This window comes from Cinclus cinclus, chromosome 3, assembly GCF_963662255.1.
Source record: "Cinclus cinclus chromosome 3, bCinCin1.1, whole genome shotgun sequence".
NCBI lineage: Eukaryota > Metazoa > Chordata > Aves > Passeriformes > Cinclidae > Cinclus > Cinclus cinclus.
In genome coordinates, this window is record NC_085048.1 from 86,151,826 (window position 1) to 86,171,625 (window position 19,800).

The window sequence follows — 19,800 nt, forward strand, 5'->3', positions numbered from 1 at the left end:
GAAGCATTAACTGATGTTTGAGGCTTTTTCAGACTTTTTTCTTGACTAGCTTACTTGTGTAGTTTCAATTTACTTTAATTTGCAGCATACAGAAAAGTGACATTGTGTCAAAGCTGACTTGCTTTTTATTTTAATTGTTGTGTTACATCATGTCAGCTTCTGTGCTTACATGATAGCATTTAGTACATTAAAGGAAGCTGACAGCTGCATGATGAAGTGTGACATTTATAGTTAAAATAAAAGGTACAGCTGACGTGAGATATCTGTGATCTTAACGCTATTTGCCACTTTAACATTTTTCTCAACAAAACTTTATAGAAGGGTTTGTGAATGACACAGGCCTGTGTTTGTCCATTGGGTACATACATGTAAAATATTAAATAATAGATGTTATATGAGAGCTTTCTCATCTCTGTACTACTTGCAGTGCTGTTTAGCAACTGTCTGTAGTCAGTGTTTGCTTTATACAGAGAAATAGAAGATACCAGTCCTGATGGAAAAATTAGCTGAATAGTTTCTCCTTGGCTGAGTGTCCTATCTAAGGGAAAACCAGCAACCTTCAGCGTTTCTTGGGGGTGCTAATTAAAGGTATTAGTTAATCCAAGGTCTCAACTGGGTTGTTTTTTTTCTGCTTTGAGCTGTCTTTGAAGGTCATGGATGACATGAGTTTGTAAAAAATGATTGAGGAAGAACTCTTTTAAAACCAATGGTATATATACAAACTGAAAGTTTTAATAATTATCTATACAGCACTTTTAGCCAAAATTGCACTTGCTTTATAAAAAAAAGAAAAAATGCTCTTTTTAAAACAATTTTCTATTATCTACAGTATGGAGAATGAAATAGGGTCTTTCCAACTTTAGAAGTGTCCTGAATATTTCATGAAAGTGCAGAAGCTTCTGTACTGCTACTACAATTCCTATAAAATCTTGTGGAGTGGGACTCAGCTAAGCAGATAGTAAAGAACTTGATGAAACCTAGTTACTTGTGTTTGAGTAGAGTGAGAAGGTATATATCCTCTTCTGACAGTCATTGTAGGATTAATGAGCAGAACAGCTATTTCTCAGCCTCACAGAATTAGGAGATAAGAGGCTTATAGGCCACAGCAATAAAAGGATTTCCTACGTGATAGGCTGAGGAAGTTCAGCTGCAGCAGATTAGGAGGGCTCTGCCTAGAGAGCAAGCCACTGGAGTTCAGTAATGGGGGGTTTTGGATGAAGCTGCAATAGGATTGCAGTCTGACAGAGAAGGGAGTGCAAGGCTTTATTGAATTCTTCTCAGAAGTTGTGTCCAAGGATAGATACCCTTGAGATCTGAGGGGTGGGAGTTTTTGTAGGCAAGAATGGAGACAGTGAAACGAGAACTTTGCAAGCTGGGAATGTTGATCACCTTTGTGAAGTTTATTAATATAAACATCTACCAAGGCTCTGTGACTGCCAGCTCTGAGGCTGCAATGAGGAATTGGTAATGAGGGAGCTGAGGCTGAGTTCTATTTCTGCCCTGGCATGTGTCCTCTGGCCACCCTCATGAAGAAGCAGTTAAAATGTTTCATTTGGTAGAGTTTTCAAAGCTGTCAAATTATTTTAATTTTTCGTTGTTCTGTTCATTTGTTTGTTCTGTTTGTTTGTTTTTATTTCATATATTTTCTGACCTGGCATCAGTATACCACTTTATGTTTAGCCTTTTGTTTGTTTTTATTCATGACAGCTTCAAATAAGAGTTACGCACTTGAACTTGCCTGTAAAATCTTCTGGTTTGCTCTGGGTCTCTGCGATTGAGGTTTATTTGTGCCTTTTTTCAATGCAAAGCCAGGATGCAAGTTTTCCTTAGAAGCAGTTGTAAGTAGCAGTTTACCGGGCCTGGTACTTTGCCTTGGAAGTTTAACAGTAATTCACTTGCCATTAGTTACCTTTCATTGCTAGAGCATATGAGATGACTGTCTCAGTGTGGTCTTCTTTGTAGAAGAAAAAAAATTAAACTCAGCAATGACAGGCATTTCTCGCTCAGACAAATGAGCTCTGTGACAGTCTGTGCTAACCTGGGTTTAGTTGCTGTCACTGGGCCTGTGAATCCTGCAATTCAGTGATTTTCCAAAGATACTGTTGTATTACTTCCATCCTACTCTGTATAGTTTTGCCCAAGGTTTTATTTTGTTGTGCAGAACCTGTATTCCTAATAAAAATAAGCTTTATGGGATAAAAAAATTAAGGATGTCAGTACAGGTGTCAACATGCACACTATTCCAGGCTTTTTTTTTTTCTCTGTGCTTCTCCACTTCTACACCCCCTTCTTGCAAATGATTTTTTGTTTGAGCAAGTTTGGCTATACAAAAGGGGAATACTGTAGAGGAACAGGTGAAGTACATAGAAAGTATAAGCACATAGAACTTGTGTTGAAGGAATGTGACACTGGAACATGGAATTTATGTAATTTCTGGATGCCTTGGAGCTCTTTAAGGTATGGCCAACTAGTGGAGGTTTTATTGTCCATCGTATAAGGAAGATATAGGATTTACAAGTTGTTTGGCTTGTGGTCACAAAGAATTTTTCTTTTGCTGCCTCTCCACCTCTTGGATACCATAATTAAACGAATGTTGCTTAATAACTAAGAGTCAGAGGAAACTGATGCACTCTAGTGAAACAGTGGCCTGATGGTAGAGAATTGCTGTGAAGCAGTAGTCATGCTGGGATTTTACTCTCGTTTCAATATACACTGTTATATAAATGAGAAATGTCTTCATTTCATTAAATTGATGCATTACCTTTCCTTTTGAGATGACTGTTCTAACAAATAAGTAATCTTTTCTTTCTTTCACTACTTAAAAAGTAAAATAAACAGGGGAGAAAGGGCTGTTTTTTCAGATGCCATGTTTGTGTAACCACTTGTTAGAAGAGATGTCATGTTAAACCTCTCTATTTTATTGTCATACCTTATGCAATCATACACACTTGATTTTTAATTTGCAATTCTGTGTTTAGATGCTGAAATAAGAGCAACATACCTGGGCTTGTCTAATGCAACAGCTCTATGAAATGTGCATTTTCCTCTTGGACAAGAAGGACTGGGGCTCTGCCAAGGGCACATAGTTGTCACCCAGTTAGGAAAGCAACAAAGGTAGATAAAATATTCCCTAGAGCTACATTTTTTGAAGATTCGGAAAGCAAACAGGGCAAGCATGTATCATGCTGCATGCACAGGTATGATTCAGTATGCAAACTGTGTTGTTTCTAAGGGGTGTATTCATAGGGTAAGAAAGAATCTGAGAGAGCCAAAGGTCACACAGCACAGCTTGCCTTAGCATTGTCAAATCCCATCTGCTTGTCTCCTCTCCACAGGGCAGAACACATTGCATTACTGTAAGCTCAAAGTTCAGCACACCACTTGCACTTTTCCTTGCAAAAGAAAGCCTTGTAGGCTTTGAGGGCTTGTTAGGACTTTCAGACTGTTGTGCTACAGGGTTTCATTCCCTGGGGTCCTCTTAGAGACATAGAGTTCAGAGCTGTCATACTGGCCAGCAAGTAGAAGGTAGAGATTGGAAAAAATGTAATTTCTTTTGACTTTATCTTAAGGAAAGTATAACAATTTGATGATTAGATGTGTGGGACATAGTGCCTGGATGTCTACTTGAGCTAATTTCTTCATCTTCTTGAAAGAGCACTGCTCCCCTTTGGCTATTCAGGAGAGAAGGTCATTTTTCAAAAACTTTGTTTTATTTAGTCCTACGGTTAAAACATTCACACTACTGTCTAAGTGGAAGCTTTCTTCTACAGCTAGTTGGAGAGAATTGGTGAAAGTTCCACAAGCTTTCAGAAGGGAAAGTAAACTCTGGATTCTCATGCATTAAAACTTTTTATTTCAGCCCAATGTTTAGTTGGGTGGTGTGTAATTAGAGCAGTGTGAAATTAAATCATATTTCGTTTCTCATCTGTTGTCTTCTGCAGCATTTAAAAATGAATTTTATTGTACTTTTGGAAGGATGGAAAAAGGAGAACCACACTTTAGTGATGAACATGCAGTGCTTAGAAGCAAAAAGTGTAGTGAACAGCAATAGGATGTTAAAGATGGAACATGTTAATGATAGAGATATTAATAAACTAAAATAATGGTAATAGCAATAATTAATTCTTAATTAATAGTGTTAATATAAGTAATTAGTAATAGGAACAGGAGGGTCTTGTTACTTTTCTCCCCATAGGACCCAGTTCCTACTATTGAGCAGAAGCTCATCTCAAGGTGTGGGCTAGGCTTTACAGTTTAAACAGAAATTATATGGAATCTGTCCTTCTATAGGAAATAAAAACAGTCCCTAACTGCAGATAGTCTGGAAATGGCTGAGCCTCTCCCACTTGGGTGTGAACATGTGCCTGCACCAGGATATTGAGAAATACAGAGATGGGCTTAAATTGCCAAAACCAGTAACACAATCCTGAATGGGTTTTTACACTGATTTTAGAGATGTTTGTAGTCTTGTAGTTTTCTTGTTGTTCTAGACAAGAATCTAGTGTTTTCTAACCTATGTAAATTCCAGGGTATGTGGGAGAGGTGGTATATAATCATTAACCTCCTGCTTACTGGCACTGTATTTCCACTAAAGCTGTAGAGCTGAGGAGTTCAGTGTCCTGCTACCTGCAAGTTTTACGTGCTCTGGTCCAGCCCCTTTCCCTTAGCATAAAAGGGCTATCAAAACCATTCACATCCCCCCTTTTGGTGTAACTCTATGCTTGTGTTGTGTTTGTCTGTTTCCTTGTGAAGGCTTTGTTGCTTCCTTGAAGCATGGAGCTAGAGGAATGACCAGTACCAGGATGCTCTTCAATTCAAGGAGCTTTGATTTCCTTTTAATACTGGGATTTGATGTGCTATTTGCCAAAGCTGCTTTTCTTACTACAGGCATAGGAAAGAACGTTCCTATCACTTACAAAGGGTTAATATCCAGATGACTAGCTCTTGTTAAGATTAGAACTTCAAGTCATTCTTAACTTCTAGTACTAATAGTAATCAATGGCATAATGATGCAGTTAGTATCAGCAGTGTGATTGTGAAGATACCACATTTTATCTATCTTTTAAGCTGAGCAGTTGGGGAAAAGTTTTATCGGGGTTTATACCATCTTCTGAGATGAACTCATTTCTGTGACAGAAAAATCACATCAGGCTTCAATTAAATTATTATATGTCCCTTATCTCATCTTGGATAAAAATGGATACTATCCTGTGCTACAGAAATTACTAATGCTTGAGAAAAGTGTTTTTGAGAGTGTTTCTAAGAAAAAATACTGACTTAAAAAAGCTGCCTTGTAATATTTACTTGTCGAAGTTTTCTCTTTAAACATATTTCTAACTTTCTTGTTGTGTTCAACCCATCTCTTTTAAAGATTTTTTTTTTTTGGTAATAAATAAGTAGAATATTGTCATTCATTATTTCATTAATCTTAGGCAAATAACAGATTATCAGTTTTATGGAGTTAAAAGTAAACTAAAATGTAACCTTTTTAAAACAAAAACCTGCTCACTTGCTACAGAAGAGCTTTGGATGAAATGCAGCTGTTGAACAGTTGCTTAAAATAAATTGCATACTTTAAACCCACCGAGAAGATATATGAGGATTCAAAACTGTGTCACAAATCCTGACCTACTGAGAAAGAATGCTTAATGAAAAGACTACTGTACGTTTCACTGTATCCTTTGCAAGGAGGGTGAAATTCAGGTCAACAGGATAGAAAGCTTCCAGGACTCAGGAAACCTGAACAATCGATCACTGAGTAAACATTATTGCAGATACTTATGGGGAGTAATTGATCTTGAACACAATAATAGGCTTTATTAAAGGATTTTAAAAGTTGTAATGTTTCCATATCTACTCTGCTATGATATATTGACAGTAATTACTTACACATTTGTGAGTTAGTCCTTGATTACCTTATTTTTTTATTTCATTGACACTGAAGTTTTAACCCAGACTTTTGAGGCGGGAAGGTTAAATTAAAATAGAGGGTGGATGAGTTACTTAGATGTTATAGTAGCATGTCTCAGCAAGAATGAAATGCTAAGTTTTTATAATGAAGATACAAAATGTTCTCATTTATGACAAAATTTAAGTCATCATAGCTCGTGGGTGCCATATATTTATTTGTGAAGCATTTATAAAACTATCTACTGCTTTCACATCTGGAAGCTTCACATTTTTTCAAAGCACAAAACAAATGCTCCTACTCGTGGGGTAGCTAAGCTGTCACAATTATTGACTCAGACACATTTTAATCCTTATGTGAAGATGTGTTTAAAAGGAGGAATGCCATCATCCTGGACTTCTGGCCAAAAGTGTTTTTCTGCTTACAGTGTTAAGCAACATTTGAATACTGCTGTAACTGAAAGAAATCGAAACTTTTTTGTTCTTCTACCCATAAGCATTCCTTATTTTCACTCTTTCCTTATCTAAGCCATTAAGCTCTTGCTGTATGGTGTGGCTCTTATATGAAGCAGGGAAAAAAGAGAACATTTCAATATGCAATTGTACGAAGAAGTTGGCAGCCTGCCCCTAAAGTTGGCACAATACTTGAAACCATAATAAATTTCATCTAGTTGACAAGATTTTCACCTGCCCTTGTACCCTAAATAGTCTGCATGTCTGATTTGGGTCTTAATCATTGCCTTAGACCTGGTCCATTACTGAAGGGGAGGCAGGTAGCCAAAGAAGTTAGCACTATTTCAGCAAGATATTGATATAACAAAATAGTGATTTTTTTTTTTTTTTTCTTAGGGCTGGCAGCTGATATACTCCTTGTCATACCATGCAGGCAAACAGTAAGGCTGCTGTTGTTTTGGCCCTTCACTGTTGAGTGTGGCAAGTTTTTTCTGTCTTAGTCTGAAAATAATTAGCCTGCAAACTATTATGACTATTCCTGAGTGAAAACTCTACTTTGTGATTTGTGTGAAAAATGCTATTGCTTGTTGTGGAAGTTACTAGAGAAACAAAGTTATGTGATGAATATTTGAAGAAAATAGTCTTAATTTTAGATTTCTCCATTTGAAATTAGTGATTTGATCTTTAAGACAGGAGTAGCCACATAATTAGGTATGTTTACTGGTTCATGAGGGCATACCTGCTTATTAGCCATTAGGAAACAAAACATTTTAGTGTAATTCCTCACTTTCTATGAAGATCAGACAGAGATTGCCATGAGCTGTGCAAGCAACTCTTAAGGATGATTTTTGCCCACCACAATGACATCATCACTGACACACAAACATACTTTACTGTCTGCTGGGTTTGTCTTGTCAAATAACCAAAGTATGGAGTGAGATAGACTTCCAAGCAATTAAACTTCTTTTTTAATGAAAGGGCAGAATATGTCTTATCTAATGACAAAACAGGATTACAGCAAATATGCTTGCTGTAATCTTATTTATTTTTCATTGCACTTGCACGTGAAGTACATCTACGCTCAAGTCAGAGGACCACCTACACCATTCTGTCCTTTCAAGTGACAGTTTTACAAAAATTTGTTGAAACACAGCACAGTATGTTGCTTTCCAAGGGTTGCAATAATATTTTTATCCTAATTCACAACTCCAAGCTTTGCATTTATGGGGTGTGCAAGTCTTGTGGTGATTTTCAAATAGAGGGTCATGTCATCCTGATGTTAATAGCCTGTTTCATATTGATAGGGTTTTTTTTCCACATTTTACATTAACTAGCATGTTTTAATAAAGGTATATCTCAAACCTTTTATGTTTGGTTGTGCTGATAACTTTTGAGAAATCTGATTTTCTCATTTTGCCCTGCATGCCATGGTACAGTTTACATCATTTTGGTTGGGCAAAGTGAGGAATACCTTAGTATCTACAGAAGTAAGAATGCGTTACCTATTTCATTGTTGGTTTTCTGAAAATGCATGATTTCTAAAATGTGCCCAGTGTAAAATAGTAGAAAATTAAAAACAAGTTTTATAGTCTTGATTTGGTTTTTAAGAAGAAGATGCCAGACCATCAGGTTTTACTGTCTCTGCTCCATGGTAGTAGACCTCACACTTCTGCAGAGCCCTCATGATTTCAGTAGTACTCTGCCTATGTTGAGACTCCAGCCACTTGGATCAAATGGCCAGACTGGAGCCTCATTGCCCCCCCCCAGAAATCCATCTATGGTAGTGTGTAACTACTCCAGCAAAAAAATAAATGGGTTTGCCTGTACAAGAGGCAGTAGGTGTTGATCTTCATTGAATTTTTGTCTAGAGAGAATGTGGACAATTCTTGCATTTTTCCTACTGTGCTCTCTTTTATTTATTAACTGGAAAAGTTCTGGAGTGAAATTGAGGCTTTAGTGGGAATTAGGCAGGTCAGCTATCCTGCTGGTGTTGACTGTAGGAGCTGCATCCCTTAATTGTGTAACTGACTGTTAGTTGATCTTCCTGCTTCAATATTGTAACTATTAGGCCTGATCCAGGAAAGCACTTAAATGTCTGTGTAACTTTATGCGTGTGAATAGTTGTACTTGTTCCACTGGGAATTCTGTCATGCATCTGTGCTGAAGTGCTTTGCTGGATCAGGTCCTATGCCTCCACTGGAAACCTCCTAGGGATATGACAGCATTGTCAACCAAGCTAATATGACAAAAAGAGTCTAAATTTTACTTTTTAATTGAAAGTTCCCAAGAGAAAGCTGTGCTTGGAAAATTCCTTTATCAACCTATCTACACAGTTGTCTGTTTTTAAAAGATACAATGAAAGGAGATGTGAACAGTGAGTGGTATTTGCTCTCAGCTTATCTAAAATATAACTTTTGAAATGTTTTGTCATTAGATAGAACTAAAAGAAATATCTCCAGAACACTGTATTAAAGAAGCTAAGTTTAATGATCGTTGCAGAAGGACAAATATGGTCTGTATGCATAGGTATCAGTGCATTCAGGAGAAGTACATCTTTGTGTTTTCTGGTTTGGATCAATATTGCTTTCATTGGTGTTTGTTTCACGTTGGTTGTTAGGTGGTGGGTGACTGGTATTTCGAAGTAATTAATATGAATTATTGTTAAAGAAAGCATTTCTGCAGTGAGCTATACTCGTGTAAGTGATAACTGGGTTTTTTTGGGGTTTTTTTTTTTTTACAAGAAGGCATACATGATTGTCTTTGAATTCAGAACTTCTCTATCAGAGACGCAGGCATATCAGATGTCACCAGCACAGTGCTTTCTGAGCCTAGCTAGCAAACTGCCTTTGTCAGCATGTTAAAATGGATATTAGAGGATATGAAAAGTCCTGCATGACCGAGCAGTGAACTTCGTGTTAACTGTACATTTAACAGTACAAATCTTTCCAAGTGAAGTCTCTAGTGCAGCATTTAATTGATAAACTTTGCAGTTGTGGTTTGAGGAGCCTGCATATCTCTGGCTACTGTTTTGGCTTCATGTACAAATGTTTAGTCAAGTCCTTCTGTGAAATGCTGTGAAACCTTTAATACCCTGCAGTAGTGATGGTTGCTGTTTAAATTAGGCTGCAAGGATGATTAAGAACTGGGGCACATTTCATAAAAGAGAAAACTGGAAATGCTCAGCATGGAGGAGGCTCAGGGGGATCTTAATAAGGGTCTTAAGTACCTGATGGAAGGGAATGAGGAAAAGAGCAGCAGATCCTTCTCAGTAGAGCTTACTGTTAGGACAAGAGGCAATGGGCACAGACTGCAAGACAGCAAATTCAATCTGAACACAAGAAAACATTTACCTGTTGTTAGGGTGGCCCAACTCTGGAATGGATTGACCAGATAGGTTATCAAGTCTCCACCCAGCTGGACATGATCTGGGGCAACCTGCTACAGCAAGCCCTGTTTCAGCAGGGGCTTTAGACAAGGCAGCCTGTGTTCTCCAGAGGTGTGTCCAACCTAAACACTTCTGTGAGTGAATGCATTGCTTCTGTGATGCAGTAAAAGGGCTTATAGTTTATTATTTATACATGTGATAATTATAACCATGTTCATGTTTTCATACATGTATATGTATGTGTGAGATCAGCTGGTGAACATTGGAGATACTTCCAGTATTCCTGTTTTAGGACTGTGACCAAACCACTGTGCATATATATATATATATATATATATATATATATATATATATATTTACTCCTGAATCCTGTCTGCTCTTCCTCTAACCCCCTCCTGACTTGCTTAAAAATGCTTTTAAATGTAAAACACTGTTGAAATGACTAGTGCCCTGTGGGGTTGATTCTGGACATAGCTTTTAAAGACCCTCAACATTCTTTGGTCCCACTTTTCTTACTCTTGCACAAGTGCATGTGGTAGAAAAAACAACCTTAGCCACAAGGCTGGGTATTGTTATGTCTGTTTTTGGAGGTGTTTATTTTATTTTAATTTTAGAGTTGGGAATTTTTTTTTTGTTGTTAGGGTTGTTTTTTTTTTAGGATCTTTGGTCCTTATTTGGAAAGATTTTTTGGAATACCTCTAAACACTTTTTTTTTTTGTAAATGTTTACTTCACTAGCTAGAATGAATGTTCTAAGAGTGCTAATCCAGCTCACCTGTTCTATCTTAAGTCAGGAGGAAAAAAAGAATTTATAGATGTAATACTGATAGATAGAACTCTTCTAGTTTCTTTTATGTGGGAGGGAGCACAGTTGCAAATACTGAATACTACCCAGTATCTGCAGAACCAGACCAAGTTTATGAATTGACATTTGGAAATATGCTTTTTCTTCTGAGATTTTGGTAAGCAAATGTTTTATCAATAAATACAGCCTTCAAAAATGCAGTCTTGATTCAACATTTGGATTTAGAAGACCAAAGATTCTTCCCATATGCTCTTAAGAGCATTAGAAATGTTGGAAATTGCTTTTGTTTTCCTAAATGTGGTTATAAGAGTGACAGATTGCAAATTGATGTGTTTTGGTGTGCAGCTTAGATTAGTAAAGTCCAAGAACCATTTTCAAAGTGAACACTGAATTTGATGGTTGAATTAGATTAATATAAAATACTGTATTAGACAAGTCTGTGAACAGATACTGTTTTCTTTTAAATGTTTGTTTCTTTGTATCTGTCATTTCAGGTTAAAGGTTCTTAGAGAATTGAATGCTAAATGTTACATATGTGTTTAGTGTGGATACAAAGGGAAAATACTATGTACGTGGTTTTACTTATTAACTCTGTGGCTCAGAAAAACTTTTTAAATGTCACGATTACAGTTTAAAATGTCCCTAGGTCTTTACTAGAATTATTCAAATAGAAAGTTCGATTAATGTACATGTGATGTCCTTGTCTAACAATAGAAAAGGATTCTGCTATATTATGATTTCCAGGTTAAAAAAAAAATATATATAGAAGGTATGAAGAAAATCCCAAAACACCTTAGCAAAAACAATCACATGATTCAGGTTTTTCAGAGAGAAGTGATAGCTGTTTTCTAATTCTGTTTTTCAGTTTCCATAGCTAGACGCGTCCAAGACCCATTAGCTGAGCTAGTGAAAATTGAGCCCAAACACCTAGGAGTTGGAATGTATCAGGTAAGATAATACATATCATTTAATCTAAGTAATTTGTCATGATATAGAGAAGCACCAAAATGCTGCTTTATATTTGTCAAGTAGTTACGTCTCCTTTAAAATGTTTTTGGAGTTGATGGAATGATAATAAATACTTAAAAGTCATAAACTGCCTTTTTAAAAATCTCTACTTTTAATGATTGTGACTGAGACTGAAATGGCTGTAGCCAGATGTATAGTCTATTAAAAACATCAAATCAGACAGGTAACCTGATCTGTAAAGCTTTCTCTTTTTCTGTATTGTTACAGCAATGGGGTTTTAACTCTTTGTGTAAAATACAATGACATATTGATCTTTCATTTACAAGCCATTAATTAGTACTATTAGGTGCATTCCTTCTTAGAAGTTTGTAATAAAAGGGTTTGTTTTGAAGTTTTTCATTTAGTAAAGCTGAATTGGAAAATGTTTGACAATTGTGATTTTTTAATACCTTTTTCTAGGTTATTTATAAAACTTTTACTTTCCAAGTTTCTTTACAAAGAGCATTATGTTAAGAAATGGTACTAAGTTATTGTCAGTTTGTAGCATATTGGCATTGAATCAGGAAAGCATTTATGCATACGCTTAAGTCCCACCAAATAAAGAAGAAAAAAAAAAAGAATTCTCTTGAAAATATGGCATGTGCTTTTCTTTGTGTTTTTGAAACTATAGAATGTGAGTAAATTTCAAAGACTACAGCAGAATTGAGAACAGAAAGCATAGAACTGTCTGGATCTGTTCTTTCAGGTCAGCTAATGAGTGTTAATGGGATAGAATACAATTAGCAGCCTAGAATCCCTTGCTGCCACTGCTAAAGGTGGCATGACAAAGAGAAGGTGTTATGAAAATCTTCCAAGAAATGTATGTCCTGTTTTGTTTTTACAGAACTGAGGTCAGCATCTTAGTTGATTAAAGTAGAATTCAGAACTGCTTTTACAAGTCCTACTTGTATTACCACAGATGATAGAATTTATTCATGTTGCTTGCTAACTGCAAACTTAATGGTAAATCTAACTTAAATAATCTTCTGGTATCAATTATACCACACTCTTTGAGGGAAATTGTATTGAAGGGCTGAAACACTGTAGATTTCTTTAACATATGTGTCTGGGTTTCAGTAAAAATGTGCTGTAATGATGGCAGCTATATATACAGGTGTGGTCGGTCATCTGGCAAAAAGAAGAACTTCAGTCTGAAGTGTAATTGGTTTCCTTACTTGTGGAGACCCGGGCTTTAATTTAGAGCAGTAGCAGTGATATGTTGAAACAAAAATAATGACAAGTGATACAGATTTTTGTTCATCCTTGCTTTAAGGAGACATACTAAAAAGAAAATGGAACCTTGAAATGCTACGTCAGCATTTAGAGAAGTTGACTGATTTTTTAAAGCAGTTCCAATAGTTCCAAGATGGAATATTTTTCTGTTTACAGTATACTGTGAATTCTTAAGTACTAGGCACTTGTATTGCTATGTCTAGAATATATTGATTTAAATGCACACCATCTCCTGTGGCCCATGTGGACATTGTACAAGCATACATCTAAACAAAAAGACATGGAATTGGTGGTGGTCATATGGTTTGGGGATCATTATAAGATGAATGTTACAATGAACAGTATTGCAGTAGCTCACTGCAGTCTCAGAGACTGCAGCTGCTGTCATTTACTTTTCGTTCATTGAGAGAAAGGTAAGTACCATGTTCCTGGCCCTCCCAGAGAAGCTTCTTGATCCACTACAGGTGTGTTGTGAGTAAATGCCCAACGGTGTTATTTGTTATTGTCCAAATTGGTTAGATGAAAAGTTTCGGAGAAATAAATCCTAGAAGCCCAGGATAGAAGTAGACCTCAAATATGGTTAATTCCCAGCTATATGCATTTTTAATTCTTGTCGTGGTTTGAATAAATCTGAGGTAGATACACATCCTGTTGGAATCCTTAAGAATCACCACAGATGCTATAGCATGCTTGTTCAAAGATAGATAAGTTTCTCAAGTGCTGGATCTTTGTGATGTTACTGAAAGCAAATTTGCACTCTTGAAAACAAAATCAGAAGGTCTGCTGCACTTTGGGCATGACAGCTTTCTTGTGGCACAGGGAAGAAATGGGAGGAGAAGAGGAATTGAGATTTTCTCTCTTGTCTTCCTTTTAGAGACAGCCACTTGCTGGTGTCTCAGAGGACAGGTATGGAAAAAGATGTTTCATTATACAGAGAGTCCCAGAGTAATGGCTGATATAATCTTTTGGATAAGGAGTATTTCAGGTAAAGAATTTTATAATATCCAGGGCAACTTGAAAGGTCATATTGCATTTTAATTTATAATCTAAATACTGACTGTAGCTTTTTATTAATTTCTGTGGGGAAATACACAGTGGGCAGTCTAGATCAGAAAAATACTGCAGTCTTTTCACAGAAGCAGTTGCTTTCTTAGCCTATTGTAACTTTAAACCTGGCATTTAAATATGACCTTTCCTTTCTTAAACACCCCAAAACTGATATTTAAGAACCTGGCAAATCCAGGTTTTGGCATTCTTGTCCTGAAAGAGGGGTAGTGATTAGTCTGTCATTGATTAGCCAGTGGCAGGCTGAGTATGTGCTGCTGCCCATGACCACGGAAGCCATATAGCACAAGTGACATGGTGGTTTCTCGAGGGATGGTTGCACACTCACTGTGTGTTGATCACAGTGTGAACTCCCTGAGGGGATGGTCCTGCCTTTTCTGTTACTCCTACCCGAGTGCCCCAATCTTTTTGTGCTGTTGGTAATGACTACCTGATGTCCTGGGTTGGCATAACAGAGCAGTGCACAGCTTGCTGGGGAGTGGATCTGGGGCAGCTGCCTTCACAGCAGCCTGAGTGACCTGGGACATGGCCTCTGTCAGTTTAGGATAGCCAGAGGTCCCAAACTACTCTACTTGAAAGGTAGTGGCAGAGACAATTTCTGTCCTCTCTCAGAGGTTGAAGTGGGAGACTGGTGAAGCAGAATCTGCCTGATGATGTCGGTAGCTTTTGTCATGCAGCTGTGGTACAAGACCATTGTGTGTTCAGCTGAGTGACCCCCTTGGGCAGGAGGTGCTCTGCTGCTATCAGCAATGATAACAGTGCTACAGGAAAGTGAAGTAGTCATGTGCTAAATCCATTGCTCACAATATGAGCTCTCCCAAACTCTGTGGAGTGTGTGCCACACAAACAGAACTGAGTGAAGGGGCTGCATCTTCTCCAGTTGCTACTTCCGTGGGATTTTGGATCTCTCCCATCTGGTCTCTTGGTATTTAGTGTGCATGTCTGGGAGAATATTGGTGTTCTCTAGTTTTTCTAATGCAGCTTTTCCAAGCAAATCTGCTCATCTGGATGTGGATACTTCAGATATGGAATTGCAGGTTCCCAAGTAGCAGATAGGTGTAAATTGAGTCCCCATCATCTGGGATTTGTTTACTTATTTTAGATGAAAAAAAATTTGAAACTTGAACTTGGCCACCTGCTTTTATTCTCATTTCAATTTATGATTGTGAGTTTGTGCACTGCCAAGAAAATCAGGTTTGTCAGAGAAAAATAAACAGGCCCCAGATCTCCTAACAGGTATTTCCTTAAACAAAGAGAAGCACAACCTGATTTATTAGAGCTTCTCTCAGACTAAATTCCAATTGCCTAAAGGTCCTTGTCTTCTATCATCTTTATCTCATTAGGAAAATTGTTCTTTCCTCACAGACAGGAATCTAGCCAAAATTAATTTATCACCTTCAGGCCATATTAGTATGATTTCTTCTGTAGTTGAACATGAAGATGATGCCCAGATTCTGCCTGATACAGGATATGCCATGTCACCTCCCCATGCCAGTTCAAAGCTAAATATCTATTCAGGGAGAAGCAGTTAGTGGCTCAAGATTTTATTATACTGTACACTGAGTTTTGGCGATGAATTACCATTGCAGTTGTAATGATCTTGGAAGATACAGATAAGTGCTGAGAACAAAGCTGCTTCACAAAGGTTGTGGTTAGGGAATTGAATTTCAGAGCAAAGAAAATTAATAAGAAGACAAAAAATCTTTACTCTCAAATAAAAACCTTACTTTTCAGAAGTGGGTGAAGTAGGACTAAGCATAAACTTTCATCATATTAAAGAGGGGAATTAAATTAATATAATTTTAAAACATGAAAATCTGAATTTGTGTTATAAGGCAGAGAAATGAGAAATAGAGCTGAAGGAATATGTTAAGTTTGGTTGGTCTTTTGATGTTCATTTTATGTATAAAATCCCTGTGACCTAAAAAGCCCCAGTAAACCAGTCACCTCTAGAGAAAGAGTTAGATGGAGGTGGTCAAACACATCTGTAGCCTATGAACAAAATATGTGATCTGTGTTGTAGAATTAGAATTCTTGACAAATTCTGTGTAATATTAAAAAGTGTGCATGATTTCTGATCTTGAAAAAGCAGCTTCCTATTCAGTCTTCATAATTTTGGGAGTCCAAAAATCTGTTCATAATCTGTTTTTAGGTGGTAACATCTTCACTGTTCAACATGTGTGGAAAATTATCATCCTAAAAGACTGTAAGGGATCATATATGTAGTTCCGTGACCTCTGAAGTGGGACAATACTTGATTACAGATTTGTCTGGAACATTTTTTGTCAAATAAAATCTATCAACAATACTCTTAAGTAGCATTCTCTCAAGGGAAAAAAAAAAAAAGGAGATTGGGCTAATTCTTGGTTTGTTTCCTATATAAGGAAGGAGTGTTTCATCAAGCCTAATCAGGGTGTCTGATAATAACTGAATCTGGAAATGTCTTTTTTGTCCTTCTTTCCATGTTCCTTTCCATGGTCCTCTATTTGTTGGAGTGCTTTGGTTTTGCATTTGATTATTGCCTGCAGGACATTTTATTGTTTCAGTTTCAATTTGATATTCCTTCTAGGTTTGAGTTTTTCCCCCAAAGATGGGTATGTTTTGGTAAATGACAGTGCAGCTTTAGAGAATGCTTTTATTCAGATGCGCTTTCTCTTACTTATGGCATTGCAGTTATAAACCACTTTAAAATCCACAGCTAGCTAGTTAATAGTGAGGCATCTCACTGCAGGTTGTGTCTCAGTTGGAAAGGAAGGAGTTTCTTTCTTTCTCCTAGAAGTCTGTGTAAAATACTGTCTGCTATTGCAGGCCATCCTTGCCTGGGTCCTTCCTTCCTTGTCTCAGGGCCAGTGAGGGGCAATGGACTGACAGTGGTGGAAGGATGTTACCGACCTCTCCTGCATGTGTCTGAAATTGCATGTAACCCTTCTCGTTTGTTGCATTCTTCAGTTGTCTTCCACTCTCAAAAGATGTCTGTGGATGGCATCATCACTGATGATGCTGAGATTTTTTTACCTCCAGGTGGTCCCTCTGCAGCAGGAGGGTTGTTAACCCTCCTGTTGTGAGTTGTAGTATTAACCTCTTTTGACAGCAGTACTACATAAAATTTTATTCCTCTGGTGAACACCCATCATGCGTATTATTTGCTTGAGACAATGTGACTGTATATCTGATGCTATGTGGATATCTGGGAGTGGAACTATAACAGCATTTTGAAAATACGGGGATCAAAAGGGGAGACCTCATGGATACCTCTAAGTGTAATAGTATGACCAGGTATAACTGGGTTAACCTGATTCAGCTGTGGGCTGAAAAAACTCTCTGCGTTATTTCTGTTGTCTTTACTGCAACAGAACCTGGCTTGTACCTTTCACTGCAGGTATTTTTTAGCCTGTTCTTACAAAACCCCAGCAAACAGAACTTGGTAGCTTTGTTTGGGTAATGCAAATGTTGTATTGTTTCTCTAGTAATGGAAACTGTGATTGCAAACGAGTTGTTAAAATCCAAACATTGGTCATCTCGAAGAATCAAGGTTTTGAGAAAACCTCTATCTTCTTTTTTCCTTCGAATAGATACACAGTTTTTAATGGTGAAATATGAGACTTTGTATCCTTCTTGGTGTCTGATTTTGGTTATATCTTCTTCCTGTAGTGCACTTTTGTTTAATAGCGTGGAAAAAAGCACTGGAACTGATTGTTTTTCCAGTCAGGAGAATATGTTTTTCACTGAATATTGAAGAAGTTTATTTCACTTCTTTCTTTATTTTGGGGGCATTTCTTGATTAACCCACAGAGTATACGAGTAGTTAGGAGTGTTACTTGGATAGCATAGGAGAATCGCTCATGTATGATGTGAGAGTATAAATGATTTTTTTTTTTTAAACCTCTGAGGTGAGATTGTCAAAACAGCCTCCAACTTGAACTTGCTGTATTAAGCTTATTAAAACAAGTTTGTGTGGGTTCACAACTTATATTTTTGATTAAGAAAATGGAGTGTCTTACTAGGTGAGCAGTGCTTTATTTTGTGTGATTCACATAGCTCCTGTGGAAACACAGTTCAGCAGGAATGTTGTTTGCAGGTCAGAATTGTAGGTTGCAGGTTTCAACATCCAATTGAACAGCCTGTCTACAAAAGGCTTCAGCATTCCTTCTGTATTACTATACTGAATATACACACACAGTTCAGCAAAGAACTGAACTTCCTTGGATAACACTGGAATTTCATGAGCTTGTTTATGGTTTTCTGTACTTAAATTGAAGTGGTTGCCTACAGAGCCTTTGCTTAAGCAAAGCAAAGAGAATACCAATATTCAGTTATGTGTATCTTAGAGTAATCAGTTTAGTAATAAATGTAAATCTCTCCTTTTTGGCAGTATATGGCAGCTGGTTGCTTATGGATGTACCTTAAGTTGAAAAACCTAATAAAAGGCGTTATGCTAGTGAACTGGAATCTGACTGAAATGAAAGAAACTGGCTATACTTATATAAATTTTAAAAATAGGCTAAAGGATATGTTGCTGTTATTGTAAATTAAAAAGAAAAAAAAAAGTAACTGGGCAACTTCTGGGCTGCTTCTGTATTGAATCTCATCTCTGAATAAACTCACTGGGACTTTAAAGACAGGGACAAGCAGGATAGTATTTCACTGTGCTCTTAGCTCTGCTCCTCAACAAAGGAAACTTAAACCTCTCCTGTGAACCTGTAGTCTCCTGCAAAGAGATTGTTGCTGAATGCTTTTCCGCATACTGCTAGGGATTGCTTGTCTTGAAATTTGTGGAAAAGGGAGGGAAGTACTCAAGATTTTAAGGTTTACAAAAACTTTTTTAGGGACAGGGTGTGGTGGCTGTACCTGTAAAATGTTAAGAGTAGTCCAAAAATGCAGTGTCTTGCCAATAAGGAAAAAGATGTATTTATTTCTTTACTTAAATGGATATGTAGGCTGGTGAATAGGTTTGTGCTTCATACAGGATTTTTAGCACTGGGCAAGTTATGGAATCCTTAATTTTCCTGTAGTCATGATGAAATATTAGCTCTATGAAGAAAGCAGTAAAAAAATCATGTGCTCTTTGCCCAGCATTATTTTTAGAGTAAATTATGAGCTTTTTCATTTTGAAAAGTAAAACCCTGTGAACCAAGCCATCTGACATCCAATGGGAGCAAAGTCTTTGCAAACAGCTTTGCCAGGGACAGGTAATAACCCCATAATGTTTTGGATGCTTCCCCACCCCACTGAAGTAGGTGCGCAAAACTTAGGAATGCTTTCCAAGTAAGTTACGCCTCTGGCAAGTTTGTGTAATTTAATCTTCAGCAGCAGTTCTGCTGACTGCCAGGAGTGGTTTATATATCCTGTAACTTGGCAGTCTATGTGGTTGCATCTACCTATTCTCTGGCTGGCAAAGAGAAATCAAATGTTCTGCCAGCAAAGCACAATAAACTTTTGCTAGGCTATTACAGCCTTTTGCAACAAAGCAAAGGCATATAGAAAGAAATAACTGTTGTGTTATTAGTTATTATAGCTAGTACACTATATTTACTGGCATCTCCAGGAAAACATGCCAGCTCAGTGAGGTGAGATGCTGCCCCTTTAAGGAAATGAAGGAAAATGCGTGCATGTGTATTTACAAAGAGTGCAAGAGCACAGTGGTATCACCCCATCTGCACATGTCACTCATGAAGCTGCCAGTGGACTGCATCTCCTTTTGCTGCTGTCACCAAAAATGCACTGTGGACAGCATTTGAAAACTTGTCAGAGATGTGTCTTTGTAAGCAACTTGAACTGCAGGTAAATCTTGGACATTACTGCTAATAATCCCCCTGTCACACTGCCGCTGTTTATTGTTAGAGAGTTTGTGCCTGCTTATGTGGGCTTTTACAGAGCTGCTGAGGTTGTAGGAAAAGTAGGGAAGCTCCAGGAGTGTTAGTGTACTGAGGTGGGATGATCTAAGG

The 19,800-nt window shown here is 37.3% G+C and overlaps 1 protein-coding gene across 1 annotated transcript in view; it reads left to right on the top strand.

Annotated features, from left to right (window-relative positions):
• The window catches only part of SRBD1 (S1 RNA binding domain 1), a 116,047-nt gene that overhangs the window by 54,369 nt on the left and 41,878 nt on the right, over positions 1 to 19,800 (top strand). The window contains exon 15 of the mRNA XM_062489239.1: positions 11,415 to 11,497. Coding sequence (XP_062345223.1) covers positions 11,415 to 11,497 — 83 coding nt within the window. The remainder of the gene's footprint in view (positions 1 to 11,414; positions 11,498 to 19,800) is intronic.